The sequence below is a fragment of the Muntiacus reevesi genome, chromosome 9 (genome assembly GCF_963930625.1).
Source record: "Muntiacus reevesi chromosome 9, mMunRee1.1, whole genome shotgun sequence".
In the NCBI taxonomy this organism is placed as follows: domain Eukaryota; kingdom Metazoa; phylum Chordata; class Mammalia; order Artiodactyla; family Cervidae; genus Muntiacus; species Muntiacus reevesi.
This window is the reverse complement of record NC_089257.1, coordinates 77,081,970-77,107,857: the sequence shown is the minus strand read 5'-3', so window position 1 is coordinate 77,107,857 and position 25,888 is coordinate 77,081,970. Positions and strand designations below refer to the sequence as shown.

Sequence of the window (25,888 nt, the reverse complement as noted above, 5' to 3'; positions counted from 1 at the left end):
GGTTGCAGTATTGCATCTAATAATATTTTATTATGAGCTTCATTGCTTCACTCTTTTTTTAGAAATTTAAAGATTTTGTTTTGTCTGACTTTTCCCATTTTTTATTTCTACTTATTACCTTAATGTCCATTTTAAACATTTTATCACTTACTGGGGTATGTTATCTTTTTCCTAATTTCAAAAGTTCAACATCTAACATGACAAGATTTTTTTCAACCTTAAAGTATGAAATTATTTTCTACAGATCATTTTTTGTTTCAGATTTGATATTTTAATTTCACATCCATAGTGACAGTTTTAAAGGTACACTTTATTAAAAGATATGTTTTAATTTAATTAGGACTCTGAAAAGAAATCCTCCCCCAGCAGTGATGAAAATGATGTTGAGGAGGAAGAGGAAGAAGACAATGATTGTGAATCTGGTGAAGATGGAGATAATTATATTATTGATGACTTTGTAGTACAAGATGAGGAGGGTGATGAAGAAAATAAAAGCCAACAAGGAGAACAGTTGACTACCTCGCAACTGAAATTAGTAAAACAGAATTCTCTTTGTAAGTTAAATATCAAGAGATGTTTTATGACTTACTCTAATTATTATATTATGTTGAGTATTTTATCATATTCTAAATCTTTGATTAGGAACTATGGTTTCATTTTCAGGTAACTTTATCTGTCTAATAGTTTTTTCTAGTGGTTTGTGAGAACCCTTTACTCTTAAAAATAATAGAGAACCCTAAAGAGCTTTTGTTTCTGTGGGTTATATCTATCAACATCTACCATTGTAGAAATACAAAAGAGAAATTTAAAATATATTTATTAATTAAATGACTTAAAATTCTCATGTGATAAGCTCATTACATGTTAATATAGATAACACTCATGAAAAAATAACTTTTCCAAAAAAATGAGAATGGCATTGTTTTACATTTATATTTAATATCTAGCCTAGTACAGGCAGCTGGATTCTTGTATCGGCTTTTGCATTCAGTCTGTATTGACATTAAATTAGAGGAAAGCAATTTTGTTTTGTAGAAGTAGATAGCTGGAAAAAGGAGGGTTGTTTTTAAAGCATTTTCAAAATAATTGTGGATATTCTCACACTGCACCAAAATTCAACAAGTTTCTTAAATAACTTGTTCTTAAGTTTCTTAAAGATTAGTTGCAATTTGGAGTCTAAAAGCATATAAATTAACTTTTAGTACTTACATTTCATTCCATTGATACGTCTTTCAATTTGAATGCATCTTTTACCTATTCATGATTTTGTAACATCATGCATTGGTTCTTTGGAAAATATTGGTTCACTGGTTATATGAAAGTGAAAGTGAAGTTGCTCAGTCCTGTCCAACTCTTTGTGACTCCATAGACTGTAGCTCACCAGGCTCCTCTGTCCATGGGATTTTCCAGGCAAGAGTACTGGAGTGGGTTACCATTTCCTTCTCCAGAGGATCTTCCCCACGCAGGGATTGAACCCTGGTCTCCTGCATTATAGGCAGATAGATGCTTTACCGTCTGAGCCACCAGGGAAGTCTATATACTGATTATATCTCTCTCTCTCTTTAGTCACTCAGTCGTTTCTGACTCTTGGGACCCCATGGACTGTAGGCCACCAGGCTCCTCTGTCCATGGGATTCTCCACAGGCAAGAATACTGGAGTGGGTTGCCATTTCCTTCTCCAGGGGATCTTCCCAACCCAGGAATTGAACCTGGGTCTCCTGCATGGCAGGCAGATTCTTTACCAACCGATCTATGAGAGAATCTTCCATATTTTGACACATTCCACTATATAATATTTTAAAAATCACATTCACTGATATCACCACCAGTATCATCAAAAAATTCTTTAGGTATTGGGAAATTGTCAAGCTCATAGTAGCAAATACAAGTTTTTCAAAATTCTGATTTCTGCTCAAATACCAGTGTTTATCTTTGGTAACAAACACTGTGAGTTCTTGAAATGACAGATTCTCTTTGTTCATTTTTGATAAAATATTTGGCAGATGCCTGAATAACCATAGTTGGTCAACAGTTCTTTCAGGTAAACTTGGTGTTTCAAATAAATCTGAAAAATGAGGCTCCCAACTTAGTTTTAAAAGATGTATACTCAGATTCATGACTTAATAAAAATGGTAATTTTTACTGCTTCCTCATGGACATTTTTAAATGAAAGTAGCTTTTTTACTGAATGCATAGCAGTGGTGACTATAGTGATTACTAGTAGTTTGATTCCACAGCCATGATTCATGTTAAGGAGCCAGCTGCCTTATCCATAGTTACTTTTGCACCATCAGTGACAGTGTCAAAATGGCAAAAACAACAGATAATTATCTTAATGTTACAGCTTTGACTTCACCGATCCCCTTAAATGGACTTAAGAGACTTACAGGGCTCTGTAGACCACACTTTGAGAACCACTGGTGTTATCTGGACTTTTGAAGTGTTACGCAGTGAAACCTGTCAGGAGATTAGAATAATTTATATTTACATATAATAAACAATAGGACCCTAAAATATTAGGGTGTCTTTAAATGTGTATATTATTGTTCTGATTCCTATAATTGTACATAAATTTAAAGACTGTTATGATGTTTTACAACTGTGGTAGAAACAGGATGTTGGATGAAAATTTTTTTTTCCCTTCAAGAATGCATATTTCCAAAAGGAATTTAAAAGGCATGTTTACTAAAGTTAAGTTCAATATGATTCAATTTAGGTACTGTGATTTAAATAAAATAGTAGATTGAGATATGAATTAAATTTCAAGAAAATCAAGAAATCAGTTACAGAGATGCCAGTGATAGGCATAGGCATCTGTATGTTGAAAATTAATGAGTGTTTTCTTTATATCAGTAAGCACTGGTTCACATGCCATCAGGACATTTGATCTCAGAGAAAGTCAGCTAGGAGGTGTCCCATCATTCTGGATATTAGTATCTAGGATGTGATAGAACATTTACTGAGAGATACCTACTCATAGGGGCTTCCCTGGTGGCTCATTGGTAAAGAACCCACCTGCAATGCAGGAGATGCAGGTTCGGTCCCTGGGTTTGGAAGATCCTCTGGAGAAGGGAATGGCAACCCACTCCAGTATTCTTGCCTAGGTAATCCCATGGACAGAGGAGCCTGGTGGGCTACAGTCCATGGGGGTTGCAAAAGATTCAGACATGACTTAGCGGCTCAACAACAACCACACACTCATAGCCACTCCAAATAAAAGTCCAGCACATGGAAAGTATCTTAACTCTCTTCTCTATCCTACACTTTAATGCTTACCTTTGGTTTTTTAAGGGAAGTTTTAGATTTACTGAAAAGTTGAGTGGAAAGTACAGAGTTTCTCTATAACCCATCACACACAGTTGCCCTGTTATTAACATCTTGCATTATCTTGATGTATCTGGTGCAATTGATGAGCCAGTATTGATCATTGATACATTAATAACTGTAGTTCATAGTTTGCATCTAGGCTCACTCTTTGTGTTGTACATTCTGTGGGTTTGAGATGTGTATAATGATGCAACAGGTATCCACCATTACAATAACAGAACAGTTTCACTCCTAAAATTATCCTGTTCTCCACCTACTCATCCCTCCCTCCCACCCCTGAACCCCTAGGAACCACTGACCTTTTCAATGTCTCCATAGTTTTGCCTTTGCCAAAATGTTTTTATCATGGGAATCATACAGCATGTAACCTTTTCAGATTGGCATATTTCACTTAATAATGCATTTAAATTTCCTCCATGTCTTAATGTGTATGATAGCTCATTTCCTTTTATCACTGAATAATATTCCATTGTATGGATGTACCATGGTTTGTTTATCCGTTCACTTGTTGAGGGATGTTTTGGTTGCTTCCAAGTTTTGGCAATTATGAATAAAGCTGCTATAAATATTTGTGTGAAAATTTATCTATGGACATAAGTTTTCAATTCATTTGGGTAAATATCAGGGAGCCCTGTGCTTGTTTTTAACACTGATCATCTCCACCTTAGAAGGAGATGTACCTAATTTTTATGCAATACATTTTCTTTTGTGTTCTTAATTACAACTTTTCCTTCTGACTCTATCCTCACAGTCTCCCTTTTCTCAACTCGTAACCATAGTAATGCCTTTCCTCCGTTGAGTTGTCATGTTTTGTAACCCACTATTCTAAACTTATCTTTTTGTTCAAAGTTTCCCAATAACTACAAAGCACTGTACTTAGACTGTTATAGCCATCAGTCCAGTGAAATTGCTCTTACTAAAATTAGTGACAGCTTTTAAGTTGCCAAAATGCTCTTTGGTCCTTATGTTAACCTGATATTGCTGTGTATTTTGCCACTAGCCATTGACAGTTCTTATTTTCAGGTGTTTTTTTTTTTTTTTAGCTTCTTGTCTTCCTCCTTATAATATTACATTCCTCTTTTTCCATTTGCCGTGTAAATATTGATGTTTTTAATGGTTTTATCCTCACACTGCCTTCATTTTACTTGGGTTTCAGGCAGTCTCTGCCCCATAACTTCAGCCTAATCTCTGGGGAAGTTCCCAAGCCTTTATTTCCAGCACAGACTTCTCCATAGTGTAAGGCTCAATTTTTCAATCTTCTTACTGAACATTTTCATCACAGTGTCTTTCAGACACCTCAGACTCAGTATGTACAAATCTAAATGACTAAGAGGGAGCATAAGGAAGTTTGGAGGGGTGATAGAAGTTGTGTTTTTCATTGGCTTGGTGGTTACACAACTTTGTGTTTTGGTCATAGAACTGTGCACCAAAAAGAGTGAATTTTATGGTATGTGAAAAAGTAAAACTCAGCAAAGAAATCCAAATGGCCATCCCCACTTTCAAAAAATAACCTAGGTAGAATCAACTTCTCTTCTCTTTGTCATGCTAATACACATTAGACCTGCTGACACATTATAGGAACTTATTAGTTGGATGGATGGATGATTAAAATAAACATACCAACTGAAGGTTCCTAAAGACAGAAAAATGTTAAGTATTACTAGATTTATTAAAACATCAGGAAAAACAACATACATATTTTAAGATGATAATGACTTGGTTAATGTTTTTAATACTTACTAGTGACTGCCATTTATGAATATAGTAAGTATATGTAGTTTTTATATGCCAAGGGATTATGTTCTAAAAGTTGCTGTAAGTTAATACTTATATTAGAAAATCAAAATATATTTTCTCATTAAAGCAATAATCTATAGGATGAATATGAACACAGTTCTCTGACCTGAGTTAGGTTGGTATTCCCAGATTCATTCTACCATCTGCCTCAACCTCTATAGGAACACTGACAACTACTCATATTCAACATGTGATCAGAATTTGGGAGAGACATTTCGTAACTCCAAATTCAGTTCTCAATTGAGACAATCAGTGGCATATCCCATTTTACCTTTTTGAAGAGAACAGTTCTACTATAGGAAGACATTTTCTCACTTCCTTGCTGTCTCCCATTTGGCTCTGAGAGGTATGTTCACCTGTAGCACTTTAGAATAGTTTCCTTCCAAATAGATGGTTCAAGGACTTAAAGATAATCAGAGTATTTTCCTCTTCTCATCAATCCCTGTTATTGTTTATTCATATTTATTCTGAGACTGCAACTCCCAGAAAAGATACCAAAGGAAGTAAAGGGATGGACTAGCAGTGGCTCATTTAATTCCAGATCTGTATGGTTCACATGGTAACCTTATACACAGGTAGAGAGGAACACCTTCTGATTTGTAGATATAAAATTATATTATTTTACCAGTACTTTATCTCATGTTCACAGTGACAGAGAACCAAGTAGTAAATTATCAGAGTACATCTCAGTCTACTAGTTCCTTGGTAGAAAAATACTTGCTAGATTACTGGAAGTTAGATTGAGTGAACATTAACTTGGTCTCCACCTAGCAATTAAGCAGAATCATTCTGTCAGTACACTGCATAGGACTAAGACCAATCTCACAACCATTTATGTTAAATATTAAATCCTCTCCTCTAGAGAACTTCTCCTCTTGTTCTAAGATAAATAAAAAATACCTGTAAAATCATATGGCACAAAGGAAAGGTGACGTTACCGTGAACACCCAAGCGAAAAAAATGCTCATGAAAAAATGTTTCATTAAAGGAAGCATAAGAAAATTGTGCAAAGCATTTGCCTTGCAATCTTAAGAAAAAGAAATAAGAAATCATCAGGAGAGAACAATTTGAGGTGAAAGGGAAGTAGTTAAGGATAAACTGCCAGAAAATGAAAAGTATAAAATCAGAAATGAAGTATATATTGGAAGCAGTAGAGAGCCGAGTTAGCGGTTTAGAAATCTCATCAATAATATGTAGGTTAAACCCAAGAAGTTTCTAGTGTAGAGAGAAAAAACATTTCTGCAGAGAAGATAACATAAAGGAATAGAAATGAAGACACTATTTCACAAATTCTTAGCTGGGAAAATAACAAATGAAAATCTAAAGAAAATTATATAACCTTAGTGAGATATGAAAAAGGAAATTTGAATGTACTAAAAAGGCTTACCTTGTTTTTGGATATAAAGACGTGCAGATGTGAATTCAAAGGTATGATAGAAGAAAGCACAACTTGAATTGCCAAACGCAGTTGTTTGTGGCAGATTAAAGAGGCTCACATCCTAAGTTGATGAAAAAGATTTTCAAATAGGCATATGAAGGAAATATGTTTGTGGTTACAAGAGTAAAGAAAAAGTTCTCTAACCATTAGAGTTATAAAAATGGCCTAATATTAGGTGCCATGTTAATGTGTTATATCAAAAGAAATAATAATTTCAATAGATTCTTTAAAAGTACTTGATAAAATTCAATGCCCACACCTAATTTAAGTCTTAAAAATAGTGTGAACATATGTCCTTTACATAACAAAGAATATTTTAACTGAAATGTAACATTGTAATGAAGCTCTAAAGATACTCTCTTTAAAGAACAAGACAATAATATTGCATGCTTTGTTCTAGATGTTTTCAACAATGCAACAGACACAGAAGTAAAACAAGAAATACAACTACGGAAAAGGAAAATACATTTATTACTGAACATAATATGACTACATATACAAGCTATCGGTTTCTGACTTACTTAACCACAGATACGAAATTTGAGAGAAAGGATGTGCATATATTGAGAGCAGGAGTAGAGACAGCATCTATTCCCATATTTTTCCTAAGTTCTTTTTTCTCTAAATAGAGGGACACCTGTTAGAATAGAAAAAGGGTTCCTTTTATTGCTCTGCCCCTGCCCTTTTACTCTGGGCTCATATCTCCATTTGACATTAAAGTACACCAACAATCCATGTGCCTCTACCAAACAGAATACTTATAAACCTCTCTTGGTTCTAGAAATAAACTTAGCACTAGCAAGACCACATCTTCCTCAGGGTTAAGGGAGAAAGCAGTCAGTGCCCAGGAATTTGCAAACAGTATCTCTCTCTCCAGCTCTGCGATTTTCCAGGAAGCTCATGTTCCTTAGAAAAAGGTGTCAAGAATGACTAATGCACAATAAATGCATAACATTCAATAGTTTTCTTATATACTGTCAATAATTATTTAGAAGATACAATGTGGGAAAATTCCATTTACTCTAGTGAACAAAATAGCTACTAGGCCTAATCTTAAGGAAGAAAAGCATAGCTTTATAGTTACAGGGATAAAGTTAACTGTGGAATAGAAAAGGAAATGTGAGTAAAAGAGATAAGAATGCTTATGGGAGGTATTAATAATAAATTATACAAGAAGTTCTATCTTCTGAAATTCTTTCATTCAGCCTTGTGGACACAGTCTTATGCTTGGAAGAACAAATGTATGAGAATAAACAACATTTTCAAACTTGCCCCCACCAGATATAAAAATAATTATAAAATTTCATTAAGTAAAGGAATGTAGTACTGAAGTGAGAAAACAAAATCAGTAGTGGGAAGGTCAGATGCTAAACAAAATCTTAACATATATGTGAAATGCATGATAAAGGATTCACAAAAAATCAACAGAATGACTAAACTGTCTGATGATTGAATACGGGGGAGTTGATTACCTTGTAAAAATAAAGATGCCTAAACATGTATATTGGTTTTCTACTGTATCCGTTTGAATTTTTTTGTTATCAAGGAGGAAAGTTTTAAACAGTATTCCTGGGGTATCTTATAGAAACCCATTCAATATAGGGATTAAAATGATGAGAAAAGCTCTGGAGGAGGTCAGGATTTGACTCTGCTTCTATCTAGTTGTGTAAGCTTGGATTAATTATTTCATCATCATGAGTGTCATTAATCCTAAGATAAAGGATTAATCCTAAAATAAAGGATTTGGATTTTATTTTCTTCAACTGCCCACCCAACTCTAAAATTACATGTTCTGAAGTATGAAAGGATCACATCTAACTATCATCCAAAACGACATCTTTGTAGGGGATTGTAACATGAAATCTAGAGTCAGGTTGTCTGTTCCAGCCTTGGTTCCAACATTTACTGGTTCTGTCATCTTTCGGAAGTTTTTCATCCTCTCTGTGTCTGTTTCCTCAATGAGAAATAAACTGAGAGTATTGATAGTACCTTGTAGGTTTGTTGTCAGAAATAAAGCAGTGTATGCAAGTGCATAAAATGATGCCTGGCCTTTACCTGCTCAGTAATATTTTTATTCAGCTTGAGAAAAAATTATGCCAGGAGCATAATTCCACCACCACCTACCCATCTATTCAAGCACAATGAAATCAAGGCCCTCCTCCTGACTCGTGTGAAGGAGATTCTGACACACATTAGTAGGAAAGGCTTGCTGTGTTTAGAAGAACTCAGATGATTCTGACCTCTGCCCTATTCTTTCACTCCCAATCTTAAACACTATTAGCACTATCTTTTAAATAGAGCATCAGTTATTCAAACTCTGTAACAGATGAGTAACACTGGGCATTAGCATATTTAAGACTGATGATAGATTCAGTGGAATAAAAATTTTAAATTCTATTTCAGTTTTTTGATAGTTAAACACATGTGAAGGAGGGTCCATTTGATTTTTTTTCTCAACACAACAGTTACTATTTCCAGAACAGTTCTCACCTAATTCAGTTTGGTACGTGCTAGACAGAATTTAAAATCATTTTAACACTCATAAAGCAAGTATGTACCAACACTATACTTTTATACTCAAAGGTTGATTAAAGTCTAGTCGAAATTGAATACTATTAAGCTATCACTTCATTTTCCAATTGTATTCATAAATGGCTATTGTTAGTTTTTTTGAAATTTTCAATTAAACATAGGCTTTTAAAGCCTATGGTCCCCAGTGCAAATTATATGCTGTTGTCCAGTAGTTTTATTACTGCTTTATTTTGACAACTCTAGTACCTCAGTAAGGTGTTTTCTTAAAGATGGTTGCATACTAAAAGTTTCCCTGAAGTCTAAGATTTATACAACCCTTTTAGTAACTAAAATGTAAATTAAAAGATTTCTTCATGTTAAATTTCATCTTTATTTCAACTGAAATCAAAGAATCACTCATGGATGCTAATACTATTGATCAGTTTTATTTTGATTTAATCCCTTGTTGAACATCTTCTACTTTTCTGGAAACACTCAAGCAGTTGTTAATGTCTTCACAATGCCCAGAGCAGGGACAGGTGTTCTTTGATGACAGCTTGGATCAAAGAAGGGGTCGTGTTTGACAGAGAACACTTCCACAGCCATAGTAAACCTTGACCCAAGAGAAATGGGAAACAGTAGGAACCTTCTCTCTCATCATTTCGCCTGACCCGCCACAAGAGATGATTCCATGGGCCAAACTGAGTTAGTGGGAAAGTAGGCTTTTATATTTGGCATGAAAAAGAGGAGACATAACTTTTCTTAATTGATGTGGAAAATCCTAAAGCTGTGGCATCAGAAAGGATATTGAGTTTTTGTAGCCATTGTGGTTCTGGCTAGGGTAGCAATTTCCTGAACAATTTCATATGTAACATATTTTAGAGATCAGGAATAAGAGAGGAGTTCATTCACATACTGAGCAATCTGCCTTTAGAGGTTTTCTTCCTTGCTGTAATTGTCAAGTTGATAATTAAATTTGAGTGCATAGGGGATGATTTTGATTTTTTCCACAAAATATCTTAATATTTCCTGAACAGTTTTCCCTTAATAAGTTTGAAAATTTGAAGATGATTTGAAATAAGAACTTGAAACTTTGGATTATAAGTCAGTAAATCTGGAAAATGGAGATTTTTCTCAGTGACTGGACAAATCACTGAGCCAGCTAGAAAATTAGAATAATTAAGCAATTTCAGTGTATAGCGTTAATTTCTTAGCCTTGGAGAAGGGAACCCATTGTATTCAGATAACTGTTTTGTCTGCCAGATTCTAATATTTATTTTAAATTAATTTCAGATTCTTTTAGTGACCACTATACTCACTTTGAAAGAGTTGTGAAGGCTCTTCTGATCAATGCTCTAGATGAATGTTTTCTGGGAACATTATATGGTAAGTTAATATAAATGGAGCAATCAGGGTTTTTTTTTCCAATTTTTAAACAATCTTATTGTTCTATATTTGTATGTGTATATTAAATAAAACCAAGGAGACCCAATCTTAAGGCCCTCCTATTGTTCCGTCTAGGATCAACTACACCAAAAGTCCATTCACATCACAAACTTGTTAGTGTTTATTATTTGTGATACGTGAAAGTACAAAAGAAATATTTTCCCCCTCCTTTGAGAGTTCCACAGTAAACTTGAGGATATAGGGAATATATTAATAAAGCAATAGGGTAACTCAACACACTTGCATTGTCCCAGCCTAAGCGCTGAGCTCCTTTAATTTCACCAAAAGTTATATGCTTTTTTATGCTTCTGTGCCTTGCTGTTTCTCATTAGAGTATAATCCCTTTCTACTCTAGATTTTCTAAGCGAGTGTAATTTCCACTATGAACGTTATCTGTGACCCACTTAAGTAATATTTCTCACTCCCTCATCTATACTGTTATCCTGAGTATGGTGGCACTGATATACATGCACTTCTCAAATGTATTGAAACTGTATTTTTGCCTTCCTCCCTTCTTCAAGAGTGTGGGAAGAACCATACTTTCTATATACATACCCCTTGCATCTAGCTCAGAATCTGGCTCTTAATAAAGACTATAAATAATGCTGAATATCTACCTACGTGCCTAAGCAAGATTTCATTCAAACTTTATTGAACAAATATCCATTGAGTGTCTGCTAAGGGCCAGGCGTTATTTGAGAAAAACTGCAGGAATACGGCAGTAACTATATGACATAGACAGATCTTGCCCTTGTGTTGCCTGAAGTCTAATGGGAGAGACAGACGATGAGTAAACAAATATATAATATGATACGATGTCAGCTAGGGATTAGTTCTTGAAAACTTATAAAACAGGATAAGGAGATCAAGAGTATATAGGACAGGAAAGTCTATGTTAGATTGCTCAAAAAGGTCTCCCAAGTGTTATCTTGTGAACAGAAACCTGAATGAAATGAGGGAGGAAGCAATGCATAAATCTAGCAGAGAGCACAGCAAGTGTAAAGAGCCTTAGAAAAGAATAAGTTTGAGGTGTTCAGGGAACAATTAGAGGGCCTGTGTGGTTTCTTCCATTCCCTAATACTCTGATGGAATGATTTTCTTTAACTTTATTTTTTTTTAATTTAAAATGTTTCTAATCAACCAACCAAGTATCTGCTTAAAGCTATGGGAAGAAATCTTTAACTATTCCATTATTTAAATATTTTATAAGGGCAAAGTGATTGTTTTTGTTGGTGTTGTTATTGTCCCCCTGAACAGATGGCACCAGGCAGAAATCGTATGCGCAAGATATGTTGACTTCTCTTCATTATTTGGATAACCGCTTTGTTCAGCCTCGTTTAGAGAGTTTAGTCTCTAGAAGTCGTTGGAAAGAGCAATACAAGGTATACAGTTTTACTTGTTTTTGAATCTCTGGTTGAGGGTGAGGTGGGATAGGAGTGGCAGTCTTCTCGGAATTTCAATAACCAGTTGCACTTCTTTAATTCATCTTCTAAATTTAATCTTCTAAATTATTAGCATTTTTCTTTGTTAGATAATCAGCTTGTTTCTTGTCTCTTCTAAGGTTATAATTGTTTTAATTATTCCCACTTGTTATATCTATCCAATAATTAACTAGTTATAAATGATAACTCTAAAACATCTCTAGGGCTTAACCCATCTGGTAAAATGAGGAAATTCTCTCACAGGATGTTAACTGTTTCAGTAAAAAGAGTTCCACTGTTAAAGAAGGTTGAGAAACAGTAGGTTTAACTTAACTGCTGGAGGGCTTTTCAAGAAGCATTAATGTGTGAATTTATACTGTAAATCTTCTAGAGGGCAATATAGAATATAATACTTTCCAAATTTGTGTTTTACTATGAGGCTCCTTTTCATAAAATACTTACTATTACCTTCTAGGATATTGGTTCCCATAATGTAATTAGGAAAGCCCTGGCCTACGTGGTCTTTGACATCTTTCTCCACCTTAAGATTTTGTAATTCTACCAATTTGGGAGAATATTCTTTTTAATTTATAAGATATAATTGATTCCATGTTATCCCCCTAGATTTCTATTTTATCATCTCTAATAGTACAGGCTGTCTTATATGATTTACAAGACTTTTTTTCCTCCCTACTTCTAACTTTTTATCTTTTAATAATTAGCAAGAAGAAAAAGGCAAGATAGTAGAAGTTCAAGTTCCATATAGTCTTTCTAGCACCTAAATCATTAGCTACTCTACCTCATTTGTGTCAGGAGATTTGGCTTCATCCAGTGCCTGTTCAGCCTTGTATTACTTGAAGATAAATTAGCTACAGATGTTTTAGGTTTAAGGGACAGTTATGGGATTACAAAAAAAAAAAAAGAGAGAGAGAGAAGACTTCAATTTGGAGGATAGATTGAGTTTAGGGGGCTTCCCTGGTGGCTCAGCTGGTAAAGAATCTGCTTGCAATGTGGGAGACCTGGGTTCAATCCCTGGCTTGGGAAGATCCCCTGAAGAAGGGAAATGCTACCCACTCCAGTATTCTGGCCTGTAGAATTCCATGGACTGGATAGTCCATGGGGTCACAAAGAGTCGGACACGACTGAGTGACTTTCACTCATTTGAGTTTAGAGTCACCATGTATTTCTTTTTGACTGAGTGATTTTAACTTCCATGAATTCCAGTTTCCTCCTCAGATAGAGAAAATACTTACCCACTTTAAAGGGAAATATTTACTAATTTTTAAGGTAAAGTACATGGCACAACTTTCAAGATATGGTATAATATATATCATTGTCTTTAATAGAAATAAAAGTAGCATATTGATCATTCAATTTTGCCAAGTAATTTATATGCAAAGTAAAATATCTCATCTGATCTTCAGAGTAACCCCCCCCAAGAAAGGTACTACTATTTGCTCTATTTTAGAAATGAGAAAATTGTGACCCAGAAAAACTGAATAATGTAAGGTTACACAACTAATATTAGTCAGGCCATTGTTTGAACCAAGCACAAACCTTAGGTCTAGGGTTCCTCAGACTTCAAAGCCCATCAGTTCTGCTGTAATATGTTTTGCGTACCATGATAGGTTATGTGGAATTTGGATAACCCACTGTTGAAATAATAACTCTAAGTTACAAGATAATATTAGCTTAAAAATTTAGACACATAGATAATCAATTCAGTACGATCTTGTTCAAAATAAGTTAAGTTATGCTGCAAGAAATAAATAATGTGACAAAGTAAACCAACAATGAAAACCTCAACAGCTTAACTAAACAAAGTTTATTTTTCACTTGTATGTTCACTGTGAGTCAGTAGGGGTGCTCTATTAATTGTAGTCCTTCAGGGAGCCAGGCTGATAGAACTTTCATCTCAGTATGTGCTGTGAGTTCCAGAGAAGCAGGAAGGGAAGATGGTTAGTCACCTGTTTACTCTGAATGTCAGCCTGTAGTGACACATGTCATGAAGTACCATAAAATAAGAGAAACACTAAAAAGTACAAGACAGTGTTGTTGTGAATTATAAATGTAAAAAGGAAACTCTACTGGATACTTAATTACTGTCAGACTGACAGAGAATGCAGATTAGTGACCTTGTTAATATGCTCATTGTGTGCAGCTCAAATATTGTGGTAAGCTAATCCACACTACTAATTAGAATAGGAGTGTCTAGCACAGGCCTAGAGCCTAAGCAAAACTGCTCAAGCACAAGTAATTTCACAGCTTAATAAAGCTTATTTATGAATGCCAAATATTTTCTCTGTTCATTGCTAACTCAGCTATTAGACTGGCCATAGCAATACTGGCAACCTAGCATTCCTAGTTCAAACTTGTTTGTTTTCATAGTACTTTAGTAAGCAACTATAGGGGAATTGAATTATTTCTGGGATATTTTGTGGAAAATATAATGCATACAACGGAGACTGAATGTGATCTTGTTTTTTTCTCAATTTTTATTAACCTAAATGAACTGATCTTTTAATTATATTATCCTGAATTTTTTTTCTGCTCATTGTTTGCTATTTTAACTAATCACAACATCTGGAGATAAGAAGAGAGATAAGACGTAAATTAAAACCTTAGTAGTAACTTAGAAGTTTGAGAGAAATGAAGCTAGTTTCTTTCTTCATCTGATTTCTTTTCTTTTAACAGCCTAAATTATAAATTTATTTTAAAAATTTAAATGTATCTTGTCAAACACCTACTGTGTGCTCAATACTAAAGTGAGCCATACCAGTGTGTTTTGCTCTTATATCTTATTCTGTTATTATGATTCCTATTCTTAATTTTAGTTTGGTTGGGCTTTTATGTTTTATTTTGTTGTTGTCTTTCTTATCCTTTAAACTTTCATTACATTTTGAAATGATTTTCAGGAGCGAGTAGAAAATTATTCTAGTGTAAGTATCCAACCGAAGAATCCTGAGAACTGTTGCTGCCAGGCTTGTGGACTGCATCGCCACTGTACATACTCAGTGCGTTTATCAGGAAAGCTGTATAACACCAGGACGATGGAGACAGATGATTTCATGTCACATGATAAACAGGTATTTTTCCCCCCTCTCATTTTAATGCTCAAAAATTAGAATTTTCACTAAATAAGCCTGCACAGTTAACCCTAAGTTCTTTTCACAAATGGAGAAAGCACCAGGAGAAGAAAAAAGAGCACGGGGAAAGAGTGTGCCATTTTTTAATGTGAAAATGTGTATTATACAGCAGATTCACTCCAAATTCAGTCAGGTACTGAAATCAATGCATATTGTCTAAGTATGCTTCACCCAAACTAGGTGAGGGTGAGGGGCGTGAGGGAGAGGGGACAAGGATGAAAGGGAGGTAACTGGACCAGAGGAAGCAGAAAGCCTTTTTGAGTCCCAAGGAGAATTTGACCCCAATGGAAATTTTAGGGCAGATCATCTACCAAATTGACAATCTACAAACAAATAATTAAAGATGCCTATAGATGGTAAAGGGTCTGCCTGCAGTGTGGGAGACCAGGTTTGATCCCTGGGTTGGGCAGATCCCCTGGAGGAGGGCATGGCAATTCACTCCAGTATTCTTGCCTAGAGAATCCCATGGACAGAGGAGCCTGGTGGGGTGCAGTCCACGGGGTCGCACAGAGTTGGATACAAATGAGTGACTAACACTTTGAAATTCACCCCAATAATGAGGTTTGAAGAAAAACTGTGCTTCAACTTACACTACATCAGAAGTGTTTCAGAGCCTAGAACCATCACTGTATATTTAAGGTACTATTTATTTTGAATGAATAGACAAAACAGAAGAAAATATTTGAAATATTTGAAGAAAAGTATTTGATAAACAAGAGCAGAACAGTGCAGTGTGAAGACAGAAAAAAAAAAGATGCAGATGCATACTACTTCTATTTATTTTTTTACTCTTTGTAAAATGATTACACTTACAAGTACAAAAAGTAATAAAATTGAAAGCTTTCTCTGGACTTCTCTCTGTGGAGTCCTCATCCACTGATACAGAGGACCAACTGTATCTTTATTTTAAAAAATCCATATCTACATGGGTCCATGCAGTTCAAGCGTATGTTGTTCACGGTTTAACTATACTATTTTTACACCTGTGGTTGGTTTAATCTGCAGACAGAGAAGCCCAAATGTAAGACTTGGGCAGCTGTGGATTTTGGCATCAGGGAGGGTCCTGAGGAGAGTGAGGGGTGGCTGTAGTTTTAGCTACAAGAGTCTTGGATAGGTTACTGAGATCAGAACCCTGGACCACCAGCTTGTGGTGATACCTGAGGGCATTAGAGAAGAAGGAAATCATCTGGAGGAAAGAGACATGCGATCTGAAAGGCAGTCAGGAGTACTAACAAGTTTTTCAGTTTTGCCCAGAGTCTCTCCAGACTCCTCAAGACACTTAAGATCCAGTGAGAAGAGGCATTAAGTTTCAGGCAGATGGCCATGTGTAATAAAAAAGGTGAAAAGTGAAAGTGTCAGTCGCTCAAGTGAGTCCGACTCTTTGCGACCCCATGGACTGTATGGCTCCTCTGTCCATGGAATTATCCAGGCAAGAATACTGGAGTGGGTAGCCATTCCCTTTTCCAGAGGATCTTCCCGAGCCTTGGAGTGAACCCAGTTCTCCTGCACTGCAGGCAGATTCTTTTACCATCCGAGCCACCAAGGAAGCCTAGCCACGTGTCATGCATCCATGCAAAGAACAGGCTGAGAGGGAATAGAATCCCTTCACTCAGCTTGTTGCACTTATGTTTTTAGCTGTGCTTTGTCGCTCAGTCGTGTCCGACTCTTTGCGGCCCCATGGACTGTAGCCCGCCAGGCACCTCTGTCCATGGGATTCTCCAGGCAAGCATGCTGGAGTGGGTTGCCATGCCCTCCTCCAGGGGATCTTCCCAACTCAGAGATCAAACCCAGGTCTCCTACATTGCAAACAGATTCTTTACGTCTGTGCCACCAGGGAAGCCCAATGTTCTTAGAGATCTGGGAATAGACAGTAGATTTCTTCCCATCCTTCCTCTTTCCTTGAAGATATTTTCTCTTTCTTCTCCATATTTTAATTTCTTTAAGGAACTAATTGCTTCTCTGTATATGAGGGCCTAAAGAAATACCTCAAAAAGCTACCCACAGTGTTAAAAACGTGTTAAAAATGTACATAATGCATGTTTCATTGTATTTCCTTGCTTTAGTTTGTTAAACAGTGTTAATTTACATTTCCATGTGTTGTATCTAATAAATTATAGAGCAGATTATTTCTATTGCTTTGTAGTCACCATCTTCTGCTTTAGGAAAATTTGATGACAATTTTTAGCTTTGCTTCTGATTAATCTTTGGCTATGTCAGGCCCCTAGTTCACCCTGATAACTGAGATGATTCAGTTATCTTCAGATTTATCAGTTCATAGAACTATACTAACGCTACGCAGTGGATTAGTTATCATTTATCTATCACTTATCTGCTTTGAGATAGTCATCACAGAACTTGCCATTTCTCTTTCTCTCTGGCGTTTTTAAATATTGTCTATCTTGTGAGACTAGCGTCTCTATTTTTTTTTCTTTTTCTTTTGGCTGCACTGTGTGGCTTGTGGGATCTTAGTTCCCCAACCAGAGATTGAACTTGGGCCCTTGGCAGTGAAAACACTGTGTCCTAACCATAGAACCACTAGATAATTTCTCCCAAGTAGTGTCCTTACTGTTTAGAAATGCAATCAGTTAATTAAAAGTACTCTCTAAACACATTTCTGGACATTTAAGGACACTGTTCTAGCAATATAGATTTAATTTACTTGTTTTTAGAACTTCATGTAAGTAGAATGCTACAGTATGAGCTGTGTTACACTATATACACTAATTCATAAGGTATAGTTGGCAGTAACAATACACTAAAACAGGGAAGGGTTGAAAGGAGAGGTCTGCTTGCAGTGTATGCAGCAACTGCGTACATATACTGTGTATATTTACTGCTCTTATGAAGCCTTACTCACAGTGATTTAGGCTCTTCCGTATAAAATGTGCTCACGTTTGGGGAAAAAAATAGTATGAGAGTATTCTAAAGGTAATTTTGGGTTTATTGACCTCCAGTGTCAATAAACTAAATGTAAAGTAGACACCAAGAGGGTAGGAATTAGAAATGAAAAGGATTTTCAATAGATAGTTTTGTTTCATACTGGAAAAAGAAATTAAAATAGAAAATCTTAAACACTTCTCCTTTCCTTTTGTTCCAACTCAAAATCTCTATACAGATAAGTTCTTGTTTTGTGGAAATACAGAATGCAATGTAATAAAAACAAAAAGTTGTATTATTCTTCTACCATATTTTATCCATACCAGCCATCGGAGATTTCTCCTGCATCATCTACTTAAATGGTAGAAGTGGACTTCCCCATAGAGTTCACTGCAACTGTTGTGGTATCTCTTTACTCAAAGTGGGAGGTATTGGTAAATGAACTGTAATTTATATGACTGGTTTGATGAAAATGTTTCAATGGGAACAATACTTAGAGTAAGCAAGCCATGAACAGTAGTACCTGATTGTTTCTGATGATCTGAAAAACAGATTTTCCCAAATCATAAACAGAAATATGTATGTACTTTTCCTCAGCATTTTGAAATTTTTAAGAAACGTTAGAAGATATCCCAAATGCCATCTTCACAAGACGATGCATCAAAGCTGACTGTTACTATCATATTTAACTTTTATTCATTTTTGCCAACTTTGGTATTGTTTATTTACCTCATCGCCTGTGTGATCCCTATGGTGTGACTTCAAAAAAAGAGCACAGTTCTTTGCCAGATAGAATACATGTTGCATAGGTCAATAATATAACTATATCATTCTTACTGAATTCACCAAAGTATAACCCATCATGTATGTAGACACAAAGACAAATACATAAGTTAGGAAGAAGTTTGTGTATTTCCTGAGATTACTCCATGAGAACAAGATTGGTCATGTTATAAAGCTTGAAGTCCTTTCTGATGCATTTTCTACAATGGGTGAAATAATGTAGGTACAATTACACTTAATTTGGTCAGTGCAGTGACACTGTTTTCCAGTTTTAGCTATAGGTGTGTATAACAAAGTATACATTCAAAACATTCTAAAAGAGAATGGATGGTTGACTTCACAAGAAGAGTATTCTTAATCATGAGATCCTAGAAGTCTACATAAAACATAGAAATCAAAATTTTTACAGTTTGCTAATAATAAAATAGTAATGTTTATAATTACATCAGACTCATTAATTAAGGGGCTTCCTGGGTGGCTCAGATGGTAAAGAGTCCACCTGCAATGCAGGAGACCCCAGTTTGACCCCTCGGTTGGGAAGGTCCCCTGGAGAAGGGGTAGGCTACCCACTCCAGGATTCTTGGGCTTCCCTGGTGGCTCAGACGGTAAAGAATCTGCCTGCAGTGTGGGAGACCTGGGTGTGATCCCTGGGTTGGGAAGATCCCCTCGAGGAGGTCATGGCAACCCACTCCAGTATCAGGGCTTCCCAGCTGGCACTAGTGGTAAAGAACCCGCCTGCCAATGCAGGAGAGGTAAGAGATGCAGGTTCAGTCCCTGGGTGGGGAAGATCTCTGGAGAAGGCAATGGCAGGCCCCTCAAGTATTCTTGCCTGGAGAATCCCATGGACAGGAGCCTGGAGGGTTACAGTCCATGGGGTCAGAAAGAGTCAGAAACAACTGAAGTGACTTAGCACACATTAATTAAGATAAAAAATATAACTCAACACAAAGTTATTTTTTACTTGCAGAATATTTTAGAAAAAAATATTTGGTTAAAAGCTCTCTATTTTTGATATTGGTATGAGAGCCTGTTTCAGTTTACATATTGGTTGTAACAGGAGTCCCCAACCTCCAGAATCTAACACCTGATATCTGAGGTGGAGCTGATGTAATAATGATAGAAATAAAGTTCACAATAAATGTCATGCACTTGAATTATCCCAAAATCATTCCCCTGTCCAGGTCTGTGTGGGAAAAAAAAATGTTTTCCATGAACCTGGTTCCCAGTGCCAAAAATGTTGGGGATTGCTGGTTTATAAGCTAGAAAATTATCATAATTCAAGCATTTTTACCTCAGTAACTGTATGTATAGTAGCTTGCATGCTTTTCTTGCTTTGAGGTATGGTTGTCCTTTTGCCTTACAAGCCATCTTTCTCCTCTTTCCCAAACTTGGCTAACTGTTTTCTAAAGACTTAGTTCACACATCACCTAATTTAGAACCCTTCTACTTTCTGGATTGTGTTAATTGTCCCTTCTCTGTACCTTGATTGCCTCTCGTGCATTGCATTTGGCACATTGATTTGTAATCATTTGGTGTTTTCTCCCAGCAATGTAAATTCACCTGATATAGGTGGCACATATTTTATTTCTGTATCTCCAGTGCTTAACTCAGTACTCGAAACAACAGTTGCTCGTTTTTTTGTTATTCTGGTTGTATAAATAAAAGAAGGTAAAGGAATTATTGTATAAAAAATTTTGAAAAATAGTGCATGGATTCTACTTTTAAAGAAAACCTGAAAAGCAGAAAGGCTGTACATTCACTACTATATATTCATTTCATATAGCAGGTGATGTTTTATTTCTTGATTTAGGTGTTTACTGTTGGCAGAATTTGTGCTGAGCGAACCAGAATTTACCATAAACTGAAACATTTTAAATTCGAGCTGTACCAAGAGTGTTGCTCCATTGCAAAGACAGAAGAGGTTGAGGATGAACAGGTTAAAGAAACAGTGAAAAGAATTTTCAATCAATCAAGAAACAGTGGCTGGATTAGAGAGGTAAGGTGAATATAGAAGAACCATTTCATTCAGTAGGTTCTGGAGCCTACTACTGATCAGCGCAAGGATGTGAATTATGAGAATAGAAGACAGTGACTTTTAAAAGAGAACCTCTTCTGCTCTCCCTGTCTGTATTTTCTCTTCTTCCACCCATTCCTTCCACGCTTATCATTGTCGTACCCTGAATAGGTGCCCTGATGTTCTAAGCATTCACTTAGCTCATCAGATAAATTTTAATCAGCAGTAATACAGTCCTTTAATGAAGGACCTCTGTCCTTTCACTTTTATGTATGTGTGGTTTTCCTTACATATATATTAAGTCCCCTTATTTTCTTTGACAAAGTGTAGGACTCACCTCTGCTTGTCTGCTTCCTATCTTTAGAACAGTTCTTGTGACCTGAGAGTGAAGAAGCCTCTGATGCCAGTCTGAGGAAAGGATCTCGGCTGCCAGTTCCAATACCACCCACATCCTCTTCTTGAGGACATGGGACTGAGCAGTGGGCACTCTAACTGAAGATCAAGGGGAATGCAGAGGTCTCAGGCCACGGCACTGATTTTGATTCCCCCATATCCTGTTGATCACTAAATTTGATATCAAGGATAAAGTGGGGATTTTGAAGAGTGCACTGGATTCCCGAAGATCTGCTGGCAGCTCATAAGCTCTGGTCTACTCACAGAGCTTTTAGAATTGTTTTGGTACATGGAAAGAATGCAAGGATGCTAACATGATTGCAGTCTTCTAAAGCAAGTCTAGTTACATGACTGTATAAGAGAGAACAGATAGGAGATTTTCAGGTATCAACTCAGATAGGAGTTGATACTCAGATCAACAGTATATTTACTCTTAAAAAAAAAGCCTGGGTTATTTATATCATAGGGAAATTTGTAAAAGAGGAAAATAAAAAGAGCTTAGAGAATAAACTTATGAGCCAAGGGAAAGAAAATGAGAACAAACAAAACAGGAACTTCTTAGGACGTGACATGTTCCACAGGGGTGTCCTGGGCTGGAGAGTGACATCAAGATTGGTTTCCCTTTTGACAGTTATCCACCCACCACAAACCACCAGCCGGGGATCTCCTTGCCTGCTCCCCCACATCTTGACCCTTCAGTCGTCTTGTTTTCCTTTTACTCTCTTCAGCTTTGTATCTTTTACTTTGCTTCCAGTTCTGTCACTCACTCACAATTCTTTCCTCCCTATCCTTCTCTGTGCTTTTTCATTTGCTGTGGGGAAGAGCCATTACTTATCCAGTAAGTCCCAACTTTGTTTTCCTCAGTGACATGAAATTCTTAAGTGCATTTATTGATGCATTGAACTGTTACCAACCCTCTAGTGGAGTTAAAAGACCTTTTGGGACACCAATTAAAAGAATTATGTACTAGGTGTAGCAAAATCAGTCTGCATTGTATATACTATATAATAATTTTATATATGGGAAAGAACATTAAACTTCTTACAGAAAAAAGTAAAAGCATTTCCAAATCATGTACCTTAGAGAAAGCTTAACAAAGTTTGTGACAACAGAAGGGACCTGCAAGAAGAAAAAGATTCTTAAGAAAGCCAAGAGTCAAATTATGCTTAAAAAAATAACACAGCATTGGGCGTTGAAAGTATTTCAGGATGGTGCATATTTAGGACAACATGCATATTTTTTCACATAAAATACCAAAGAACTTCATTTTCTTTTTGAGAGCCCTCCTACTTTAAAAATATTTGTCAGTAGATATTCTCAAAAGATTTCCTAGAAACCAAAGAAGTTTATTAGCCAATGTCAGCCCATAGGTAGCTTTTTGTGCAATGATTAAATTGCAGAATTTATCAGATGCCCTGGCATTTCTCCACATCACTCCGGCTCCCCGTCAGAGTGTGTTTGCCTTTGAGTAGTAGCATTGCCTGTGCTCCTGTGATGCACGCCTTCCTCTTGGCCACAGCTGTCCTAAACCTTGAAAATACCTGGGCTCTGTGCTCCTTGAGTGGCGCATCCATGGCTCTTTCTGCCCTTAGAGCTCAGTTATCATGTGAGCCTCCTCTCTCACACTATACAAACTCTGTTCCTGTCTGTCCCCCCTAGCTTGCGTTTCACACCTTGCTTTTTCCCTTACCTGCCTCTTCTTCCTCCAAGCATTTTTCTCCCATTATCTTGGGATCTCTCAGAATTTCTTCCCAAAGACCTGCCAACTAGAATGACTTCATTCTTCTTATTCTTCCTCCTAACAGTTGAACTAGGTGATCTGATTTTAACCTAACGATATTAAAAGAATAGGAGCAATTCAAGTGTAAGAAAAGAAGGAATGATAAGAAAATTATGATAAAATCAAAATATATAACATATAATAGTAATACATGCCTCATTCTAAATTGGAAGTGAAGAACATAATGTCATATGCCACTGGCAAATGCTGACAAACAATTTTTCTTTGAGAATACCTTTGATGATGGGACTTCCAGGGCAGTTGAAGACAGGATTGTTGGGATAGGGTAGTGAACACATAACACCAGGAAGTGAAAAACGTGTGTCCACAGGAACATCAGGTCTCAGTCCCTATCACCATAAATGTCAGAGTTATCAACATCGTCTCTCTTTTTATTGGAAGCAGCAGCAGAGCTCATAAGGAGAGTTAAGAAACCATTGGGTCAGTTCATCTCCTCAGCGGAAGGAAGCACCTGAACTCTGTCAACCTTGAAATCTCCAAACCGTCCCAGCTCCTCTCTCCTCTTGTCCAGCCCCGGTCTTTACTCGCCATCGTCACTGCTGTCACTCAGATTTAGGCCTTCATTACCTAAACTGTTATAGTAGACTCATGACTAGCTTCCAAACCATTCTCGACTGGATGTTTTACCCTTAAAAAAAAAAAAATATATATATATATATATATATACACCTCAGATTGTCTCAGTTTCCTGCCCTAACACCTTTGGCAGCTTTCCATTGCCTGTCACATTATTGCTAAACTCTATAACCTAACATTTCATACTTTTTATTCTCTGACCACCTGTTTGGTTCAGTCTTCTCTCTCAGTTCCCCTGGAAAACCTCAGACTGCAGTCAAACTCCGTACTTTTCTGTCTTGTCACTGTTTTGTGGACTTCTGTCTCCTCGAGAAAACTCTCCACCAGATTGTCTCCTGCCAAGTCTTTTTCCCTAGGATAGCTCAAATGCCACTCTTCCTGGTCACCTCAGCTAACCATAACCCGTCTTCCGAACCCTCATAGCAGTGTCTATACTTCTTTATGCCCCTTGTTATTGGTTGTCATTGGTGAACTCTGTTCTCCTTAGAGGCAGGGAAAGCAATGGAAAGGGCATGGCAATCCACTCCAGTATTCTTCCCTGGAAAATCCCATGCAGGCTACAGTCCATAGGGCCGCAAAAAGCAGACATAACTGAAGCAACTTAGCATGCAAGCATGCATACATTAGCGAAGTATTTGATATATGTTATGTGTTAAACAAATTTTTATTGAATAAGTTATTGAAGTTGTTACACTTCTACTACAGATATGATAATAGAAAACTTATAATTTATCAGACAGTTATGAAGTTAATAATAATGTTCATTTTGATCTCTTACCAATGCTTTCTATGAATTAGAAATGCTTATTTGAAATTGAGTCCCTGTTTATAATAAAAAGATACTTGTTCATGATTGCCATGAGATAAACTTGTTACTGTTTGTCTGTAGATTCAAAAGGCCTAGTTTATCTTCACTGCTTTGAGTAAAATAACTAGCTTTTTTATTGTATACACAGAAATATGATCAACTTCAAGAATATCTCAATTTTGCGGATTACTTTCAAGATGAGAAGTTTGACTGAATTTTAACACATTTCCTTCAGAGAAGATTTTGTAAATTCCTGTAAATGTGAAGATCACAAGTCTTGTTTCTCTGTATCATGTGACATATTTATATATTATATGTATAGCTTCATGGCAAAATTGGAGAAGGAAATGGCAACCCACTCCAGTACTCTTGCCTGGAAAAATCCTATGGACCAAGGAGCCTAGTAGGCTACAGTCCATGGGGTCGCAAAGAGTCGGACACGACTGAGCAACTTCACTTCACTTCATGGCAAAATGTCTTGTGTGAAACATGTTTTTCTTAATTTCCATGAAACAACATTCTGCAGTCTAATAAAACTTTTATCTACTGTACATAGAAAACACAAGCCTAACTTTTAAGTGTATTTTAAAGTTATATAACAATGCCTTTATATCAGATGACTATCAAGTGAATGAGCTGTTCATGTCCTGTCAGTTTATTAGAAAACCATGTTTTTTAAAAATGTATTTAGATTAACATCTATGTGTATTCCTGCCCAGATCTGCTTATTATCCTTCTGCAGTATTAAATGATCTTCACTAACATATTTTTTACTGCCATCATTATCTAAATCAGTGGGCCATGGAAGAAGCCTCAGTGTTACATTCAACTAAATTCTCTGGCATCACAATCAGACTATAGCTTACCCATTCCAAGTAGAGGAATGCTTTTTTCCCTTTTACAAAGTTTCCCTTACAAATATATTTCAGGCTTGCAAAGTCTTCCAATCCTCACATTCAGGAATAATTTCACGATATGTATTTGCATAGGTCATAGCGTTCTTTCTTTTTCCTGTCCAATTTTGTCTACAGGTACATGAATAAGATGTATTTTATTTATTTTTATCCATTACTCTTCCCCTATAAGTATTTATTAGGATCAGAAGATCTCAGAGAGACAAATTCTGCCAAAAATAGTTTAAAGTCACATTTTGGCATCTGCATTGCTTCTAAATTGCACTTCTAAATTTTCTCTTAATATAATAAAGTAAAATGGTTTCAGAGTGAACAAATGGACCCTGGCTATTTTGTATCTTTAATTTTTAAAAGTACTGTTCTGTTAGGGTCTAGTTCCTTGTGAATTTTAGATCCTTGTTTCTTCAAGTGTCAGTTGAGCTTTGCTTCATCTATTATGTGGTTCATGGAATGGTCTTCATTATATACATTAAAAATTGCATTGTATTAAGTCCTTACATAGAGATTTAATATTTTCTACAATTAATTTTCCAATATTATCCCTATTACAATTGTAAACAAAACAGGTAGAAAGAACTTACAAAGTTGTAAGAATACTGCTGCTGACTTCATGTGAAGAGTGCATACCTTTTTAAA

The 25,888-nt window shown here is 36.2% G+C and overlaps 1 protein-coding gene across 8 annotated transcripts in view; it reads left to right on the top strand.

The window, feature by feature from the left end:
• CCDC82 (coiled-coil domain containing 82) overlaps positions 1-25,736 on the top strand; it is a 31,715-nt gene extending 5,979 nt beyond the window's left edge. For 7 of the 8 annotated variants that reach the window (XM_065944016.1, XM_065944015.1, XM_065944020.1 and 4 more), the window contains 6 exons: positions 341-554; positions 10,367-10,459; positions 11,777-11,901; positions 14,856-15,026; positions 20,557-20,742; positions 24,487-25,736. In XM_065944016.1, the coding sequence (XP_065800088.1) occupies positions 341-554; positions 10,367-10,459; positions 11,777-11,901; positions 14,856-15,026; positions 20,557-20,742; positions 24,487-24,552 (855 nt within the window). In that variant the 3' untranslated portion in view covers positions 24,553-25,736. Of the gene's footprint in view, positions 1-340; positions 555-10,366; positions 10,460-11,776; positions 11,902-14,855; positions 15,027-20,556; positions 20,743-21,124; positions 24,448-24,486 lie in introns of those variants that run through there. The other variant, XM_065944022.1, reaches the window with a different exon arrangement.
• The last annotated feature ends 152 nt before the right edge of the window (positions 25,737-25,888 follow it).